Genomic DNA, 16,656 nt, shown 5'->3' with positions numbered 1-16,656 from the left:
TTGTAACATGCGCACATTTTTATTACACTCCTTATGCTCATGGGACTTTTTCAGATGCAAGTTTATTGTGGAGTTTTTTAAGCTTCCGTAGTACTTACTGGCTCTCACACACAGACACTTGCACTACCTTCTGTAGATTCTTGTGCTCCCTCTTAATGGGTTTTAGCTACTACTTTTGGCAACTACTTTTATGTAGTAATGAGAATGAAGGGATTCTCAAGTGCTGACTGGCAGATGGCACTATGAAAATAGCACAAGGGCAATGCTCAGCATGTGGCTGGAGCCTGAAACTTACTACAAGGGAGCATGGGAATCTACAGAAGACAATGTAAGTGTCTGGATTGTACGTGAGAGCCAATAACTACTGTGGACATTTTTTAAAGCCTGCAATAACATGTATCTGGAAAAGTCCATGCAGCAGAAGCCTTCAAAAGTGTTGGAAAGGATGTCAGATCATAGATTATGCCTAGCGGAGCTATGTTCAAACAGTAGTGAATTCAACATAGCAGCAGCTCTGTATTTTTGCTTATGTTGTCTATTCTGCTTGCATGGATTGCCTCCTTTTGTATTTGAACATTAAAAACCAGACAGAAATGTGTCTTTCTTTTCTTCATAATCCAGAATACTTTTGATGGGATCCTGCATTGGGCATTCCAGAGCATGTCTCGTCCATTGGCAGACAACCAAGGATTTTTCTCATAAACCCCTGGATTTAGCATTATTCTTCCGCAGCATTGGATATATTCTTGTCTGTTGCAGTTCACAAGAGCAAAGTTTTCCTTCCACTGCTATGTTACTGTTCTTCCCAAATTTATCTGTCATGTCCATAGTTTGAGAAGTGTTAATGTATTTTAGGTTTGAATGTTGTCATTTTATTTTAATATATTCTAATGTGTTTATTCATTAGTTACACACCCTTGGGGATGGGATTGGTTATATATTTAAATACATGACTATTGTTATTTGAATGAGCAAAATGTAAAAAGTGCCTAATTGTGGATAACTTTTTAAAAAACGGAATCAGAAAGCATAATCTCAAATATTATATCTTATTGAATTAATTTAATGAAGATTTATTGATTTGGACCAACCAACCGACAAGATATATGATGCATTTGTTCAATTGTAGGAAAGTGCTCTGAGATATAGCCTGAACAGGAAACAATCTATAAAGACTGCAAAGAGGTCTGAGGATCTCTCCAAACTAGGTGAATTGACAAAAAATGGCAAATGGTTTCGTGCAAGAAAGTGTAAAGTGATGCATGCTGTGGTAAACACGCCCCCCACTCACTCTCCACAACTTCACATATATACTGATGGCTCTGAACTGATAATGACTAACCAGGCATGAGATCTTGTGGTCATGGTAGATAGAACTGAAAATATCAGTTTGGTAAGTGGCAGCAGTGAAAAAGGCAAATTCCAAATGTTAGGGATTACAATGAGACTGTATACATAGACAGTGTACCTGCATTTGGAATACTGAGTACAGTTCCAGACACCCTGTCTAGCAGAGCTAGAAAAGGTTCAGTAAAGGGGAAACCATTATGATCAAGGGACTGGAACACATCTCTTATTAGGAAAAGCTAAAGTATTTGGGACTTTTCAGCTTGGAAAAAATTGGGGTTTATAAAATTATGCATTAGACAAAGTAGATAGAAATGAAATTTTTCTCACTCTCTCATAGCATCTTATCCAGTGAGACTGATGGTCAGTAGAGTCTGGACAAACAAATGAAAATACTTCTTCACAAAATGCATAGTAAATTTAGGGAATTTGCTTCCACAAGATGCAAAAGGCAAGATGCTTCTAAACCAGTTACAGGGGAGCAACAGCAGGAGAGCGAGAGAGTGAGCCCTCACCTCGTGACTTAGGGCTTCTCGGAGGCATCTAGTGGGCCACTGTGTGAAACAGGATGCTGGACTAGGTGGGCCTTGGGCCCAGAGGCGCTCTTACCCCTGGAGTTCGGGGCCGAAGTCCAGGGCCTCCACACCCCTGGGGGCCCCCAAAGCATCTTCAGTCTGTCTGGGTAGTGTGGTTTGTGCCCCCAAGAACCTACGTGTTACAAGATGATGCTTAACTTGCAGCAGGAGGTGAGGGGAGGTGGTGGTCCAAAGGCCTTTAGGTCCAGGCTCCAAAATTACCTTGGTGTACCTCTGCTTGGGCCTGATCCAGCAGGGCTGTTCTTATGTTCATAAGATGTGGTGGTCGCCACTTTCATAAAAAAGGATTGTGAACAATATTCCTTTCTTCCAGAAAGCAAAGTATTGGTTGGGTATAATTAGGAACAGAAAGCATATCACAGCAATAAAACCTAAGCCTAAACCATCTGATTCTGGGTCAGGGTTTTGTACATAGCAGACCAGCTCCCTTGCTGCTGTCTAGAGAAAGTCAGCCCTCCATACAAGGCTGCCTCTCATCTGTAGTGCACCACACATTATTGGGGGGGGGGCTGATGCTAAATCGTTCACAGACATAACAAAACGTTAAATAATGTTATAAAAAGCAGAGGCACAACATGTCTAGAGTTAGGTTGTACTTCATGTGATGGAATCTGCTTACAGTCCCCATATGAAAATGGAAAGAGGTCAAAAAGTGGCAGCCTAATCCTGAAAAGGAAAGGAAAAGGAAATCTTCAGGATGTATGTGTGGTCAAAACTGCAGAGCACTGTATATATATTTTTGTGAAGACAAACATTTTAAAATGAAGGTAAATATTTCAGTCTAGACAAGGGATCATGTGCAATTTAAAAAATCTTACCAGAGCCTAAGCTGGTAATTCGCAAATTTCAGTTCAGCCAAAATGATCTAAATAACCAAAAACACCACCATAGTCTTTTGTCACCTTTAAGATTAACACATTTATTGAATTACTTGTAAAGATAGATACTTGATTTACGGCCAATGGCCAAAACCAGACAACACAAACAATAAACATTAGTCCAGCATTCAACATTAACTTAATCATTAACTTTAGCATCAATCAATGAACTACGAATTCTAACTGCGATGTAACAAAATTTTGCTACAACATGAGAGACGCAGAGTGCATTATCTTCAAGTAAAAATTTCATCAGCAAGTCGTCCAATTGATGTTGAAACCTAGAAAGGAGCGGCTGAATCAAATGACATCTAATATTACTATAGAATCTACAACATAATAAGATATGAGCCATTGATTCAGGTTCACCCAAACCACAAGGGCACAAGCGAGCCTCCAGGGGTAAATGTTGAAATCTTCCCATTAGTACAGCTGAAGGGAAGGCATTAAAGCGTGCTCTTGAAAAAGCCCAACGGAACTTTCTGACAGTTATGGTGGACAAATATGAAGCCGGGGGAAAACCCACCCTGGCCTTAAACTGACTGTAAAATGCCGGCAGACAGGCCAACTTGTTCTGGAGCTCCATATCATTTAAACGTTGACAAACTAATTTGTTGGCATTCACTAGGTCAGTTTCTAATAAAAATTCAGGATCCAGACCAATACAGGAAAGTTTATCTGTATTCGTTACCAGCCAAATAGGCCGGGGTATAGCCGAAAGAAACCTAGGCACAAGTCCCACTGGCTGGAGATGAAGCTTCAGCCAGTAGAAAATAATCTGCAACCATGCCCTGGTCTTAATCCTCCACAACCCAGCCTCCTGTTGTAGCGCCACATTAGGGGTACATCTAGGTGTACCAACTGAATTACTTGTAAAGAAACAGAACAGATCACATGATGATTTGATATTGCATAAGCTTTTGTGGGTACCAACCTACTTTGTCAGATGCTAGCACAGTAAAACAGGCAGGGTTGAAAGCAAAGCATGCAAACACTCTTAAGATTCTTAAAGGTACAAAAGGTATAAGAATGGTTCCCTGCCTCAAAAGGACTCACAGTCTAAAATATCGTTACAAAAATCCTGCAAGTAAGTGAGTACTGTATTATCCCCATGTTGCAGATGGTGAGCTGAGGCTAAAAGGGAGCAGCCTGCCTAAAGCACCTAGTGAGTTCATAGCAGAGGTGAGATTTGAACCAGGGATTCCCCAATCCATAACTCAGTCTCTTGGCCATTATGCTACACCAGCTTTATGACCCAATCTCCCAACACCTTTTTCTTTTGTTAAAAGCAGTTTTCTATTTAGCAATAGCAATAGCAATAGCACTTACATTTATATACCGCTTTATAGCCGGAGCTCTCTAAGCGGTTTACAATGATGTAGCATATTGCCCCCAACATTCTGGGTACTCATTTTACCGACCTTGGAAGGATGGAAGGCTGAGTCAACCTTGAGCCCCTGGTCAGGATCGAACTTGTAACCTTCTGGTTACAGGGCGGCAGTTTTACCACTGCACCACCAGGGGCTCATTTGATCAAGCTTCTCTGATAAGTATTTGAGTATTACATGTAATAAAAGTCCTATATGTAAAATTTCTTATGAGTTAGTTAAGGATAAAGATGGGTATATTAGATAAATGTCTAACAGAGGATTTGGATCAGGGCTAAGGTGCTGGGGTGGGGGGAGTTTTAGGTAGGGATGTGCCCTGCCTTCAAAGCGCAGTTCAAGCACTTTTTTTGGAAGGGGGACCGGGAACTTTAAGAAAAAGGAGAGCAGTTCCTTACCTGCTCTCCACCACCCCATGCAGCTTCCTGCTGGGCAGTGTATGTCCCAATAACCCCCTATGTGGCGCCAGCACACACATGGCATCTGTGCATGCACAGGTACCATTTGCATGGGCAGCATGGTGTTGTGCATGCTGGCACTGCAGGGGGGGATTATTGGGACGCGGTGGTAGAAGCTGTATGAGGTGGCAGACAGCAGGTAAGGACTTGCTCTCCTTTTTCTTAAAGCTCCTAGTAAAGTTAGCTAAAGTTTAAATATAGGAATCTATTTAAGTAGTTGATCAGTCAGAATTAGGATATTGTTTTTACACAACAGATGAACAGATTTGCTCAGAAATTAGTTTGCACGTCTGAGGACATATAAATTGAAGAAACCGGTTGCTTAATAAAAAACACTTCCTGAAAACTCTTTTCAAATTCATCATGAAGTTTTCTTCCAGCTTCTGCAGCCTCTTTGCCCTAAAGGGAGAAAAGATTAAACGTTCACTTTGAACGGTGTGGAGCTTGTTGCTTTGATTTATTCACATTTTATCTTCAAAACATCTACAACAGGTAAAGATACAAAGTTATGCTTTCTGGTCTAGAAGAAACCTGAATGAATTAAGCCCACCTTTGGGACTGATGCACTCAATTGCTGTTCCTACTTGTGGCAGATACAAATAATATCTAATAACAAGCAATAACGTTTCCCACTGTAGTTTCTTTCCGCAGTACAGCTGCTCTCAGTTTGAGATATGCTGTGGTCTAGATTGTAAAAGGCAATTCTTATGTAACAAGGTTGTTCACATGACCATTACTGGGGTGGGGGAGGGCAGGGAGGGAAAGGCAGTGTTGAACCTACGTTCCCCCACAGACGATCATTAATCTTCTGTGTGGCACATGGCTCACACACCCACACAATGCACACTGCTCTGAGCAATGTGGAGCTCTGGAGGCCGGGAGAATTAAGCTCAGCCTCCAGATATCCCTAAATGCACCATCGGGGCGTAACTATAACAGGGCAAGGGGAGACAGTTGTCTGGGGGCCCACTGCCTTGGGGGGGCCCTCCAGAGGCAAGTCACATGACTGACTCCCCCAGCCGCGCACCCACCCGGGCTTCCTTCAGTTGTATTCATCCTCCAAAACTGATGTGAGTGTCAAGACCTGGAGCTACCCGAACAGCATGTTTTTCTCTAGTACCATTAAATGACTTGCATCGTCCACAATTTACAAAACCCTTTAAAAAATAATTTAGGATGATGTTCTATTGTGGCACATATATGTTTATACACACACACACACACACACACACACACACACACACACACACACACAATGCTTTTTGTTACCACTATTCAGCCTCAGTAAAGATTTCTTTACTTCATGAGCTGAGCTTCAGTGATGGGGGGGGCCATTTTAAAATCTTATCTCTGGGCCCACTCCAACCTTGCTACGCCCCTGTGTACCATGCAAAGAGTGTGATGCATTGAGGGATTTCCCCGCAAGGCTGGCACTCTGTGCTCCTGCAGCCTGAGCACAAACATGACCGCAGACCTGAGTAAAAGGGCGCACTTATACCCTTTTACCACGGTAAAAGCCCAGGGAAAATTCTGGGGAGGCAGCAGCGGGACTGGCCACCTCAATCCTGGCGCTTCACACAAGCTCGTATGAACAGCCTCAATGGTCTATTGCACTAAATTAGGCAGTCCGGGTTCTCACTTTTTACGTATAACATGTATGCACTATGTTAAAAGATCTTCCTAAAAGACTGGTTTTCACTGATCTTTTAAAGCGGAGGAGGGAGTCAAGCTGTCCTTTGGGGGGATATTATTATAAGAAGAACACTTAATTTTAACTTGGAGGTGGCTACAATTTTCACTCCTGCTCTAAAAAGCATAGACATTGCTAAAGTAATCGCCTATATTCTGCATTATATCAACACTCCTGCTGGCTTTATGATTTGGGTTTCATGCTTCCACACTTTGCCTTGGTCTTTCAGTTTGACATTGGGCTGGAACTGAATTAACTGAGCTACATTTTGTATACATTTAAAAAGGTACAAGTTTTGGGTTTTTTTGTTCAATGTCACCAATAGTGAAATCAACTTAAGGGTTAATATTCAAACACCTGTATCTGCATAAAATCTGGAGAGTTGGCAACAATTTTCACCTATTCCATTCCATGCCAAATTTCAGGCAGATTGGATAGATGGTTTTGATTTTGTGACCAAAGTACAGGGCTTATAATGGTGAAATGCAGTTTTCCACACCTCACTTCAATTATGCAGGCACTACCGTGCCTATTTAAGTTAATGTGCACAGGCAAGGAACTGATGGGGAGAGAGAAGTGCTTAGCTCATTAAATACCTGGCAATTTTTGAAAATCAGACGCATATCTTCTACGAAATGTCCTACTTTTTCATACCGCTTTTGATTCAGGTTCTGTTCCACTTGCCTGAGCCACATGGGTTTCTCTATGAAATCATCATAATTTTCTTTCTCCTAAATAAAGATCACCAGAAAAGAATATTAGTGTACACACTGTAATTCCTTATAACGTTACAATCTCTGTAATGATACCCAAAATGTTTTGTTATTTTAATCTCGCCATCAACATGATTAACTGTGGTTGGATCCAGTGTTCCCTCTCTCTATATTTTTTAATAAGTGAGAGGAATGGGTTTTCTTCTGGGCAGCAGTATCAAGGCAGTGTGTCCACAGGTGCATTATTATGTGCCACTATAGATACAACACACACACCGCCCCTCTAGGTACACTACTTTCCTTCCCACCCCACACCCCTCCCTCCACACACACACACACACACACACACACACACACACACACACACACACAGATGCACACAGTCCCTCTAGTACACTCGTTCCCTTTCCATCCCACCCTACAGTCACACACACAGTCAGTCTAGTACACTCTTTCCCTTCCCACCCCACACAGTTCCCTCTACACATGAACACACAGTCCCTCTAGTACACTCCTCCCCTTCCCACCTCACCCCGCCCCTACAATCACACACACAGTCCCTCTAGTACACTCTTTCCCTTCGCACCCCACACACCTTGCTCTATGCACGCACTCACACCGTCCCTCTAGTACATTCCTTCCCTTCCTACTCCACACATCTCCCTATACACACACACAATCCCTCTAGGAACCCTCTTTCCCTTCTCATCCCCCCCCCACTCCCTTTAGTACACTCCTTCCCTTCTCATCCCCCCCCTTAGTACACTCCTTCCCCACCCCCTACAGTTGTTGGAGACCCAGCTCCAGATGGCACTGACCTTTGGCACCAGTAACCCTAATGGCCACTAGGGGCATTGGGAGTAAAGATAGATAGGGTCTCCTTCTCTTTCCTGTTTATCTCTGTCTCTGTGACCCCTCTATGGATAGACTGTACTCAGGAACTTCCTGAGAGTGACTAATTCCTCCTCCTCCCCAGAATGCTTCTAGCTTTCTCTCTGAGCACCATGCTTCTAAAGGTCTCTCTCTGACCAACATGTTGCCAGCTGTCAGATAGAGATCTTTTCTATCATCATAGACTTCTGAATAAAGTAGATTAGTTTAACCTTACATAAATCTCCATGCTTATCATTTACAAGCTGTTGCCCTTGAGACTCTGTTAACTTATGCTGTAACGGGAGTGAGTTAGCTCCTGAAATACTCTGTTATATAAGTAATTTTCTCGAACAGTCGCACACACAGTCCCTTAGTACACTCCTTCCTTTCCCACCCCACACATCTCCCTTTATGCGCGCGCGTGCATGCACACACAGAGTCCCTCTGGGCACACTCATACACCCTCCCTCTAGGTACACTCCTTTCTGAGATATGAGCCACCAAGATATATAAGACAACTGCAAGAAAGGGCTTTCAAAGTAAGTTAAGCACTGGCAGAAGTCCCTCCCCTGGCTTTCCCATTGGACAAGGAAGCCGTAGCTTGTACGGTGCAGGCGGGGTTGGGGGGGTCGTGCGGAAGGGAAGCTGCTCGGGAGCCTTCTCTGAGCTACTAAATGGGATAATCAGCTCTCTGGCTTGCAGGGGGCGGGGGGAGCTGATTTCTTTGCTCTGGCCACAGCAAGAGCTAACACAGCGGCGGGAGGAGAAAAGATTGCTGGCACTTCAAGCGGCCACTGGAGCGCAGCCAGACTCTGCTGCTGATGGAATCGGTGGGGGTAGGGCTAGAATCTTGTGCATGTGCTCACCTTAGAGGGAATAGTGGTTGGATCCTGAGCAAAAGTAGCACTTTCAGGCTCACAACAGATCTTCAGAAGCAGGAACATACATTTCTACAGAATATAAGAAACCGTGTTTCAGAGGCCTCAAATAAAAATAAGAATCTCATGCAAACGGGCATACATTTATGTATACCTCTATGTTGGAAAATAAACTGCAAACAAGGCACAATTGTTTTTCTGGAATTTGCCGACAAGGCAACGTCATAACTAGCATTAACAGTTTGTTATTGTTTCCTTGGTAATACAGTAATATATACTTCCTGGGTAATAACAGGTTATTATTGGTTTCCTTCAGATATTTTGCTTAGAACTGCAATCATAGAAGGAATGTCATTTTCTTGAAATGCAGGGGTGGGGGCAGGGGGGGGCGGTGAGGCCCAGGACAAACTAGGGAGGAGGGTGTGGGGACAGTCTGGTGAGGCACGATCAAGCTGGACTCCCTCCCCCCACCAGGTTCAATTGCTGCCTTCTCCAATGAGGTGGCAGGGTCTTTAAAGAAGGTTGGTAGAATAATATCTTGGTTCAGCTGAAATTCTGATACCACCTTAGGTAGGAAAGTATTGTCAGGGCCAGTGGTCCCTTTAACAGGGATTACCAGATGTTGACTACAATTCCCATAATCCCCAGCCAAAGGCCATTGCAGCTGGGGATGCTGGGAGTTGTAATGAACAACATCTGGGAATCCCTGTTAGAGAGAACAGTGGTCAGTCAGGGCACATGAGGGCTTTATCTGGGGAAAACTGTCTGTACAGCTTGTCTATACACAGTGCTGTGAGCTCGCTCACCCTTCGGGCTGTTGTGATTGCTACCAGAAAAGCAATCTTTAAGGTGATCAATTTTAGGCTTGCTGTGGATAGAGGCTCAATGGCTTTTCAGTTTATTTTATTTTATTTTAACATATTTCTATACTGCCCAAAACTTGCATCTCTGGGTGGTTCACAATTAACATAATTTAAACATTAAATCAATTAAACAATTAAAATCGTTTTAAACCCAACATTAAAATATTAAAACTATAAATCTAATTAAAAGTCTGGGTGAATAAATATGTCTCCAGGGCCGTTTTAAAAGTTGCCAGAGATGGGAAGGCTCTTATTTCAACAGGGAACATATTCAATGTCCAGGGGCAGCAACGGAGAAGGCCCATTCCTGCTGCCAGTGTTCTTACCGACACTCCTCGCACTAAGGCAGCTGTTAAGGGGTTTTGTCTGTCAAAGTTAGAAGCCAACCAAGACCTATCTTTCTTATAATCGTATGAGAGACCCAAAGAGTATAAGCCCAAGGCAGCAGTCTTTTGTGTAGTAGAGGCTGGACCATAAGAAAAACTGCATGCATGCCAACTAGTAGTAGTGGCTAAATGTGCAGCAGTAAGAGCATAACAAACTGGTGGTTTAGTTTGAATAGGCACTGATTCTGTAGAAGGCTCATGAGATGATGTCTGGACTTGGTCCTCTGCTTGTGGCAAGAAACCTTTAAAAGTCGACGTGGATGGTGTGCTGGCATTAGAATTAAGTATAGAGAGCAGGGTCTGGGCAGTTGGAAGATCAAGGCTTGTATCCCCCTCCAGGTAATCACTATCGACATTGAAGATCACCAGCTCCTGACGTCGAGGAGTGATTTGTCTGGATTCCGTCAATATTGGAGTGTTCAGAGTCGAGCCCGCATCTGGAACAATGGGCATCGAAGGAGACTGAATCAGCATTGTGGCTGGCGAAATCGAATTTGTTCTCGGTACTGACAGTGACTTTGGTATCAAGACTGGAGTTGGTGTCGCCAGTCTCGGCGTCGAAGACTTCAACGTCGATGAATGAGGCACTGGTGATTTCAATGGCTTCTATGCTGAAAGGTTCTGAGAATTGATCGATGTCAAGGGATACTTTGGCATCGATGGATGGACGGTCGTTGGTGTCGATACTCTTGGCATTGAGGGTCTCAGCACAGAACTTATAGCGACATCCTGGGGATTTGATGGCGATGGAGTTCCCTCCAAGATAGAGGTTTTCTGTTTCTTCTTCAACGGCTCGAAAGTCTCCTCCTCCGATGCTCAATCTTTTGATCTTTTTGGAGGTTTTGGTGATTTAAATGGGGCCGCTGAGGATTTAGACTGAACAGTTGCAGTCCTCTGGCCCAGAGACTTGATTGAAGAGCCCGCCTCTTCCTTAGAAGTTGAAGGAGTTGGGGGACTTAAGTCGTCATACAAGGCGGCTCACAGACGGAGCACCCTATTGTACCTAGTCTGTTTAGAAAATGACATATAGACCTTGCAAGCTGAAGTGTTGTGCACTTCTTCAAGACAGATCAAGCAAAGATCATGTCCGTCCTGAGAAGCAGCTTTGTTCTGCATTCACAGCAGTGCCTGATAGTCTTTTTTTCCCCGTCCCCCCACCGTTTTTGGATCAGCCATAGTCATTATCGTTGTTGATTGTCTTTTGCCAGAAAAAGCAGTCAAATTGTTCATCATCATTATCCACTGTCCAAAGTCGTTGCCACAAAAATCAGTTTGATTGTTTATTTTAGTAAAGAAAACTCACACAGATGCTGAGGGAACCAAAATGAGGATCCGCAGCAACTAAGTGACCCATCACTACAGTGGTCGAAAAGGAACTGAGGGAGTGACATTCTTCCTGCCTTAAATAAGAGCCACGTGGGGCGAGACTGAAATGCCATGAGGAGCTGTGGTACTCCACACCGTGGGATTCTGGGCAGGTGCATAACCCATTTCTAATGGAGCTCAGCAGATCATGATCCAGATCCCCTAGTGTCCTTAGCACAATGAATGGGCTAATCACAAATTCATTCATTCGATTTCTATACCACCCTTCCAAAAATGGCTCAGGGCGGTTTACATGGAGAAATAACAATCAGGTGCCTGACTGGTAACAAGTAAACCACCCTACAGAGGAAAGCTGCATGGTTGAGTTTGGGAATCCTGTCCTATGTAAAGGTCCTAAGTTGGGTCTGCACCATGACAGTCTGTGAGAACTTGTCATGGCACAATCAAAAGAAATTCCAGAGGACCTACAAAAAAAAAAATGGTTGATGCTCATCCGTCTGCAGGGCTACAAGGCCATTTCTAAGCATTTGGGACTCCATCTATCCTCTGTCAGACAGTATCCAAATGGGAAAAATTGAAGACTACAGTGACTCTACCCATGAGTGGTCATCCTGCCAAGATCACCCCAAGAGCAACCCTGGAAAATCATCCACAAAGTCACAAAGAAGCCCAAACTAAAATCTAAATATCTGCAGGTCTCTCTTGCTGGGCTGATGTGAGAGCATGTGTTAGAAAAAAACTAAATGGGAATAGTGTTCATGGGAGGATAGCTAGGAAGAAACCACTGCTCTCTAAAAAGAACATTGCTGCCTGGCTCAGGTTCGCCATGGCTTCTGGCCCATAGGCTTCTGGAATAATGTTCTCTGGACAGATGAATAAAGAATTAAACTTTTCGGACACAATCTTCTTTATATATAATTCTCTTAAACGTACCCGTCACTAATCCCATGTGTGGCAGCTCTTGTGAGAGTTCACGAGCAGCTGCCGGATAGGATAGTGATGGGGACGGGGGAGAACATAGGGATGGCAGCTGGCAGCAGGCTGGCCCAGCCGCTGGGAGAAGGAGGCGGCGGGCTGGCTTTCTGGCCAGCCCACCATCCAGAAAGTGCTGGGGGTGGGGGAGAAGTGGCCAGGGGGAGAAGTGGGCCAGCCGGCCAGAAAAGCAGGCGGGGGGAGGGAAAGCAGCGTCGGTGGGTGTGCCAGCCGGAGCTGCAGATGCTCTGTGCCCAGCCCAGCTAGTCACTAATATTTTGTTTGGTGAAAACCAAACACTACCTTCTGAAGTAAGAACCTCATCCTAACTGTCAAGCATGGTGGTGGAGGCATCGTGGTTTGGGGCTGCTTTGCTGCATCAGGACCTGGACAGCTTGCCATCATTGATGGAGCCATGAACTCAGCTGCATATCAGAAAATTATAAAGGACAATGTCAGGCCATCTGTCTGAGAGCTGAAGCTGAGCCAAAAGTGGGTCATGCAGCAAAACAATGACCTTAAACATTCAAGTAAGTCTACCAGAGAATGCAAGAAGGAGAGATTTCATGTTCTGGAGTGGCCAAGTCAAAGTCCTGACCAAAACCCTATTGAAATGTTGTGGCAGGACCTCAAGCGAGCTGTTCATGCAAGGAAGCCCAGAAATGTCACAGAACTGAAACAGTTTTGTATGGAAGAACGGGCCAGGATTCCTCCAAGCCAATGTGAGGGACTGACCACCAGTTACAGGAAACATTTAGTTGCAGTTATTGCTGTTCAAGGAGGTGCCACCAGTTACTGAATGAAGGGTTCACATACTTTTTCACACAAGGATGTTTGTTGTTGAATCTTTCTGTTGGGTGAATATTCAAAATATATCCTTTTTGCCTGATTTACTTATTCATTGGGTTTGCTTTTCTCTCTCATCAGGGTTTAGCTTAGGATCTAATCATATTTTGAATAAGAATTGTGCTAATAAACAGACCATCTGGGGGTTCACAAACTTATTCTCAGCACTGAATGTACAGCTCATCAGTTTCAGCCTGGCAGGCCTGGCTGCAGACAAACGAACAGAAGCTAGTTTGGTGGCCCTACAGGAAGGGATTTACATGGGAGTTTGTTGGCTTTATTAAAAGGCCCGACTAAAGGGGGCTTGTTTTTTTTAATCATCCATGACATTTTGAAATCAATTAATGTTACAGTTCTAATTTCACTGCTTTGCCTGTCTCTAAAGTGGCATGTGAAATAGCCAAACTCTATTTCCCAGAGTCCCACCACCCCAAATCTTTGGTGTAACTCACCAGGGTTTGTATAGGGAGCATCTTATACGTTAGAACCAAGTCCTCTTGGGAAAAAGGTGAGTTTGCCGAACACTCCAAATCACTTTTTAGTTCGCAAAAGGTGCATATCCACTTCTTGCTAAAATATACAACACAATGTAAGAATACAGTCGGGTGCAATTTGCTTCCAACTGGAATTAACTTCCACTGTGGCAATATCATCTTCTTCTTCTTCATCAATTCTCCAGACAAAGCATACAGCGAAGAAATTAATAGCAATTGATACTCCTGACAGAAAGAGGACTTAGGGTATCAGATTCCCATTGACTAAGCACCAGAAGTACCAAGAAAAGAAAGAATAATTGCCTAAAATTGTAAACAGCTCAGAGATGTAAGTTTTGGGCAGTATACAAATATGTTAAATAAAATAAAATTAAATTAATAAAATTAGATACTTTAGAATTCAAGCAGAAGCTGTTCATAATATATCATTATAATTATTCTTCTGTTAATAAGAACTTAGAGAAAATGTTCCAGTGGTAATTTGATAATTTGCTTGGTATGGTTTCAATAGGGAACATTACCAATATTCATCCAACAGGAAAGCAGAAATATCGCTAAGATGTTGTTTTATCAGTGTAATGTAGTTGACGACACAGGTGGACAAAGCTGGGCATTGACCCAAGGGCCCACACCCACTCAAGTGACGGCCCACCCAGGACTGGTCAACCACTTTTGTAGCCAGTGGCAGGACATGACAACTCATGCTGCTGCCTTTGCCACCAAGCACCCTCATCGGTCAATGGAAGCATCTCCCATAGAAGAGGGACACTCCCATTGGCCAATTGATGAAAGCCCATGGCTGATGGCAAGGGTGGCCGCATGTTGTCCTTCTCCTGCACTCTACCAATGGATTCTCTCCCAGACTTCTGTGTCATTGAAAGGCCTACAAAATAGCCCATTGTTCAGTTGGAGCGGGGAGGAGTTGCAACCATGCATTTTGATTCTAGTTCCTCTTTGTTCACACCTCAAAATGGAATCTAAGGTCTTTTGCCAGTGACTCACCCTCCACTACTTGGGAGGAGTTCCTGGTGAAAGAACTCAGAGCAGCTCCTCTGCATTCCCATCATGGGGGGCAGGGCAGAATCACGGCCAAAAGGCTTTGACAGCAGCTTCTTTTCAATTCTATTATCTGAGGGTCGGAAGAAGTAAAGGATCTAGAGCTTCTGGTTCTGCTGCCACTGCCTGCATGTCCATCCAGGAAAGACATCCCAGAGAGGTCACCAGGGTCCAAGACACGGGCTACTATTACAGTGGAACAGCTCTGCTCTAGTTGCCAGTGCAGCAGGTACTTTAGTTACAAAGTACTGACATTCTTAGCCTGGATTTTTCTTTCTATTTCACATTCAGCCTTGCAGACTCTCTAGAATTCTGGATAAAAAGAGATATGGAACCAACCTGTTTCCCTCAGGAATAGGTGGAATGTGGCAGGAACCATGAAATGATCTCGAGCATGAATCACAGCATGTCAGGAGCCCTCCTTTCACACACACAGCACAGTTGTCATTTTCTGGCTTAAATAAAATGGAATAGTCACTGTGAAAGGTAAGGAGTTATGAAACTGGAAAAAATGTATAAACATGTTATCCCAAACTTGCAGATACATACATACATACACAGGTACTGTATTTGGCGTGGGGCAGGGGGTGGGGTGTCAATAGACCTGGAGGTTGTTCACATGGTCATTTCTGGGGCAGGGAGGGAGTCAGAGTCGAACCTACCTTCCCCCCAGAAGATCACAGAATTGCTGTGTGGTACATAGGAAACTGCCATATACGGAGTCAGACCATTGGTCTATCTAGCTCAGTATTGTCTTCACAGACTGGCAGCGGCTTCTCCAAGGTTGCAGGCAGGAATTTCTCTCAGCCCTATCTTGGAGAAGCCAGGGAGGGAACTTGAAACCTTCTGCTCTTCCCAGAGCGGCTTCATCCCCTGAGGGGAATATCTTGCAGTGCTCACACATCAAGGCTCCCATTCCCAGTGTGGGTGGGTGTGGCTCACACACCCACACTATCCGTGCTGCTCTCTGGAGGCCAGAAAATGAAGCCAGGCCTCCAGATATCCCTTAATGCACTGCGTAAGGAGTGCAGTGCATTGAGGGATTTCACCTCAAGCCGGGTGATCTACGTGCCCGGCTCTGTGTCTGCTTGGCCTGCCTGCAGCCTGAGCAGACACACAACCCCAGAACTGGGTAAAAGCCCAAATAAAAAACTCAGGCTACCTGGAGAGGCAGTGCCAGGTCGTGCTGCCCAAGACTGGGTAGGGCTGCTGCTCACTAGAACAGCCTCTTAGTCTAGTGCAATGAAAACAACAAACATGGCTAATCCCTCTGGAGAGTGTCTGTAAATCTATTGTGGTCACTGAAGCTATCCAGTTTATTAGATGGCATTCATTTGACATTTTCTCATGTTCTCAATTCAACACTTTCATGACAAACAAGAAGTGCAGGAAGTCAACAGAACAGGTTGATGAGCATCACTCCTGCTCTGCTTACAGTTTAGTTCAGGAAACACTATTAGAGAGAGAGAAGTGCAGGCCAATGCCCCCATGTAAGATTACTTGCCTCCCACCAACAGAGCACCCCTGGCGGCACTAGCAGACTGTCATTTCAGTTGTGACTGTCATTTCAGTTTCAGAGCAATCTGAAGTTCTCCCACTGTGTATTTTCTCTCTTCATGCATGAGAAGCAGAGCATGCCCTGCACAATCTACTTTGCTCTGCCTTCCCCTATGCAGTATATTGAATTTACAGTTTTAAATATGAGCAATGGTTTTCTGGGTGAATACGTGCAGTAGTTCACCTCCACTTTTTCCATCATAATGGGTATAGTTCATTTTTATTAATTTAAAATACCAGTTTCTTGTCCTCCTTTTTCTTTTATTCCTCTCATATTTCATACTTCTGTCTTTCTCTAAATCTTATTTTTCACTCCATAAATTTCTGCATATGCATAA

General features: G+C 43.9%; 2 protein-coding genes across 9 annotated transcripts in view; one reads left to right on the top strand and one right to left on the bottom strand.

Annotated features, from left to right (window-relative positions):
- The window catches only part of AIRE (autoimmune regulator), a 28,838-nt gene extending 27,815 nt beyond the window's left edge, over positions 1-1,023 (top strand). The window contains exon 13 of the mRNA XM_053311222.1: positions 622-1,023. Within this exon, the coding sequence (XP_053167197.1) occupies positions 622-702 (81 nt within the window). The 3' untranslated portion in view covers positions 703-1,023. The remainder of the gene's footprint in view (positions 1-621) is intronic.
- Positions 1,024-2,834: 1,811 nt separating this feature from the next.
- LOC128351338 (nuclear body protein SP140-like protein) overlaps positions 2,835-16,656 on the bottom strand; it is a 92,687-nt gene continuing 78,865 nt past the window's right edge. For 5 of the 8 annotated variants that reach the window (XM_053310815.1, XM_053310814.1, XM_053310817.1 and 2 more), the window contains 5 exons: positions 15,101-15,216; positions 13,664-13,781; positions 8,807-8,890; positions 6,951-7,085; positions 2,835-5,063 (listed from right to left, as the gene is read on the bottom strand). In XM_053310815.1, the coding sequence (XP_053166790.1) occupies positions 4,935-5,063; positions 6,951-7,085; positions 8,807-8,890; positions 13,664-13,781; positions 15,101-15,216 (582 nt within the window). In that variant the 3' untranslated portion in view covers positions 2,835-4,934. Of the gene's footprint in view, positions 5,064-6,950; positions 7,086-8,802; positions 8,891-13,663; positions 13,782-15,100; positions 15,239-16,656 lie in introns of those variants that run through there. The other 3 variants (XR_008319717.1, XM_053310821.1, XM_053310822.1) reach the window with 3 other exon arrangements.

This window comes from Hemicordylus capensis, chromosome 3, assembly GCF_027244095.1.
Source record: "Hemicordylus capensis ecotype Gifberg chromosome 3, rHemCap1.1.pri, whole genome shotgun sequence".
Classification (NCBI taxonomy): Eukaryota; Metazoa; Chordata; class Lepidosauria; order Squamata; family Cordylidae; genus Hemicordylus; species Hemicordylus capensis.
This window is presented reverse-complemented; position numbering and strand designations above follow the sequence as displayed.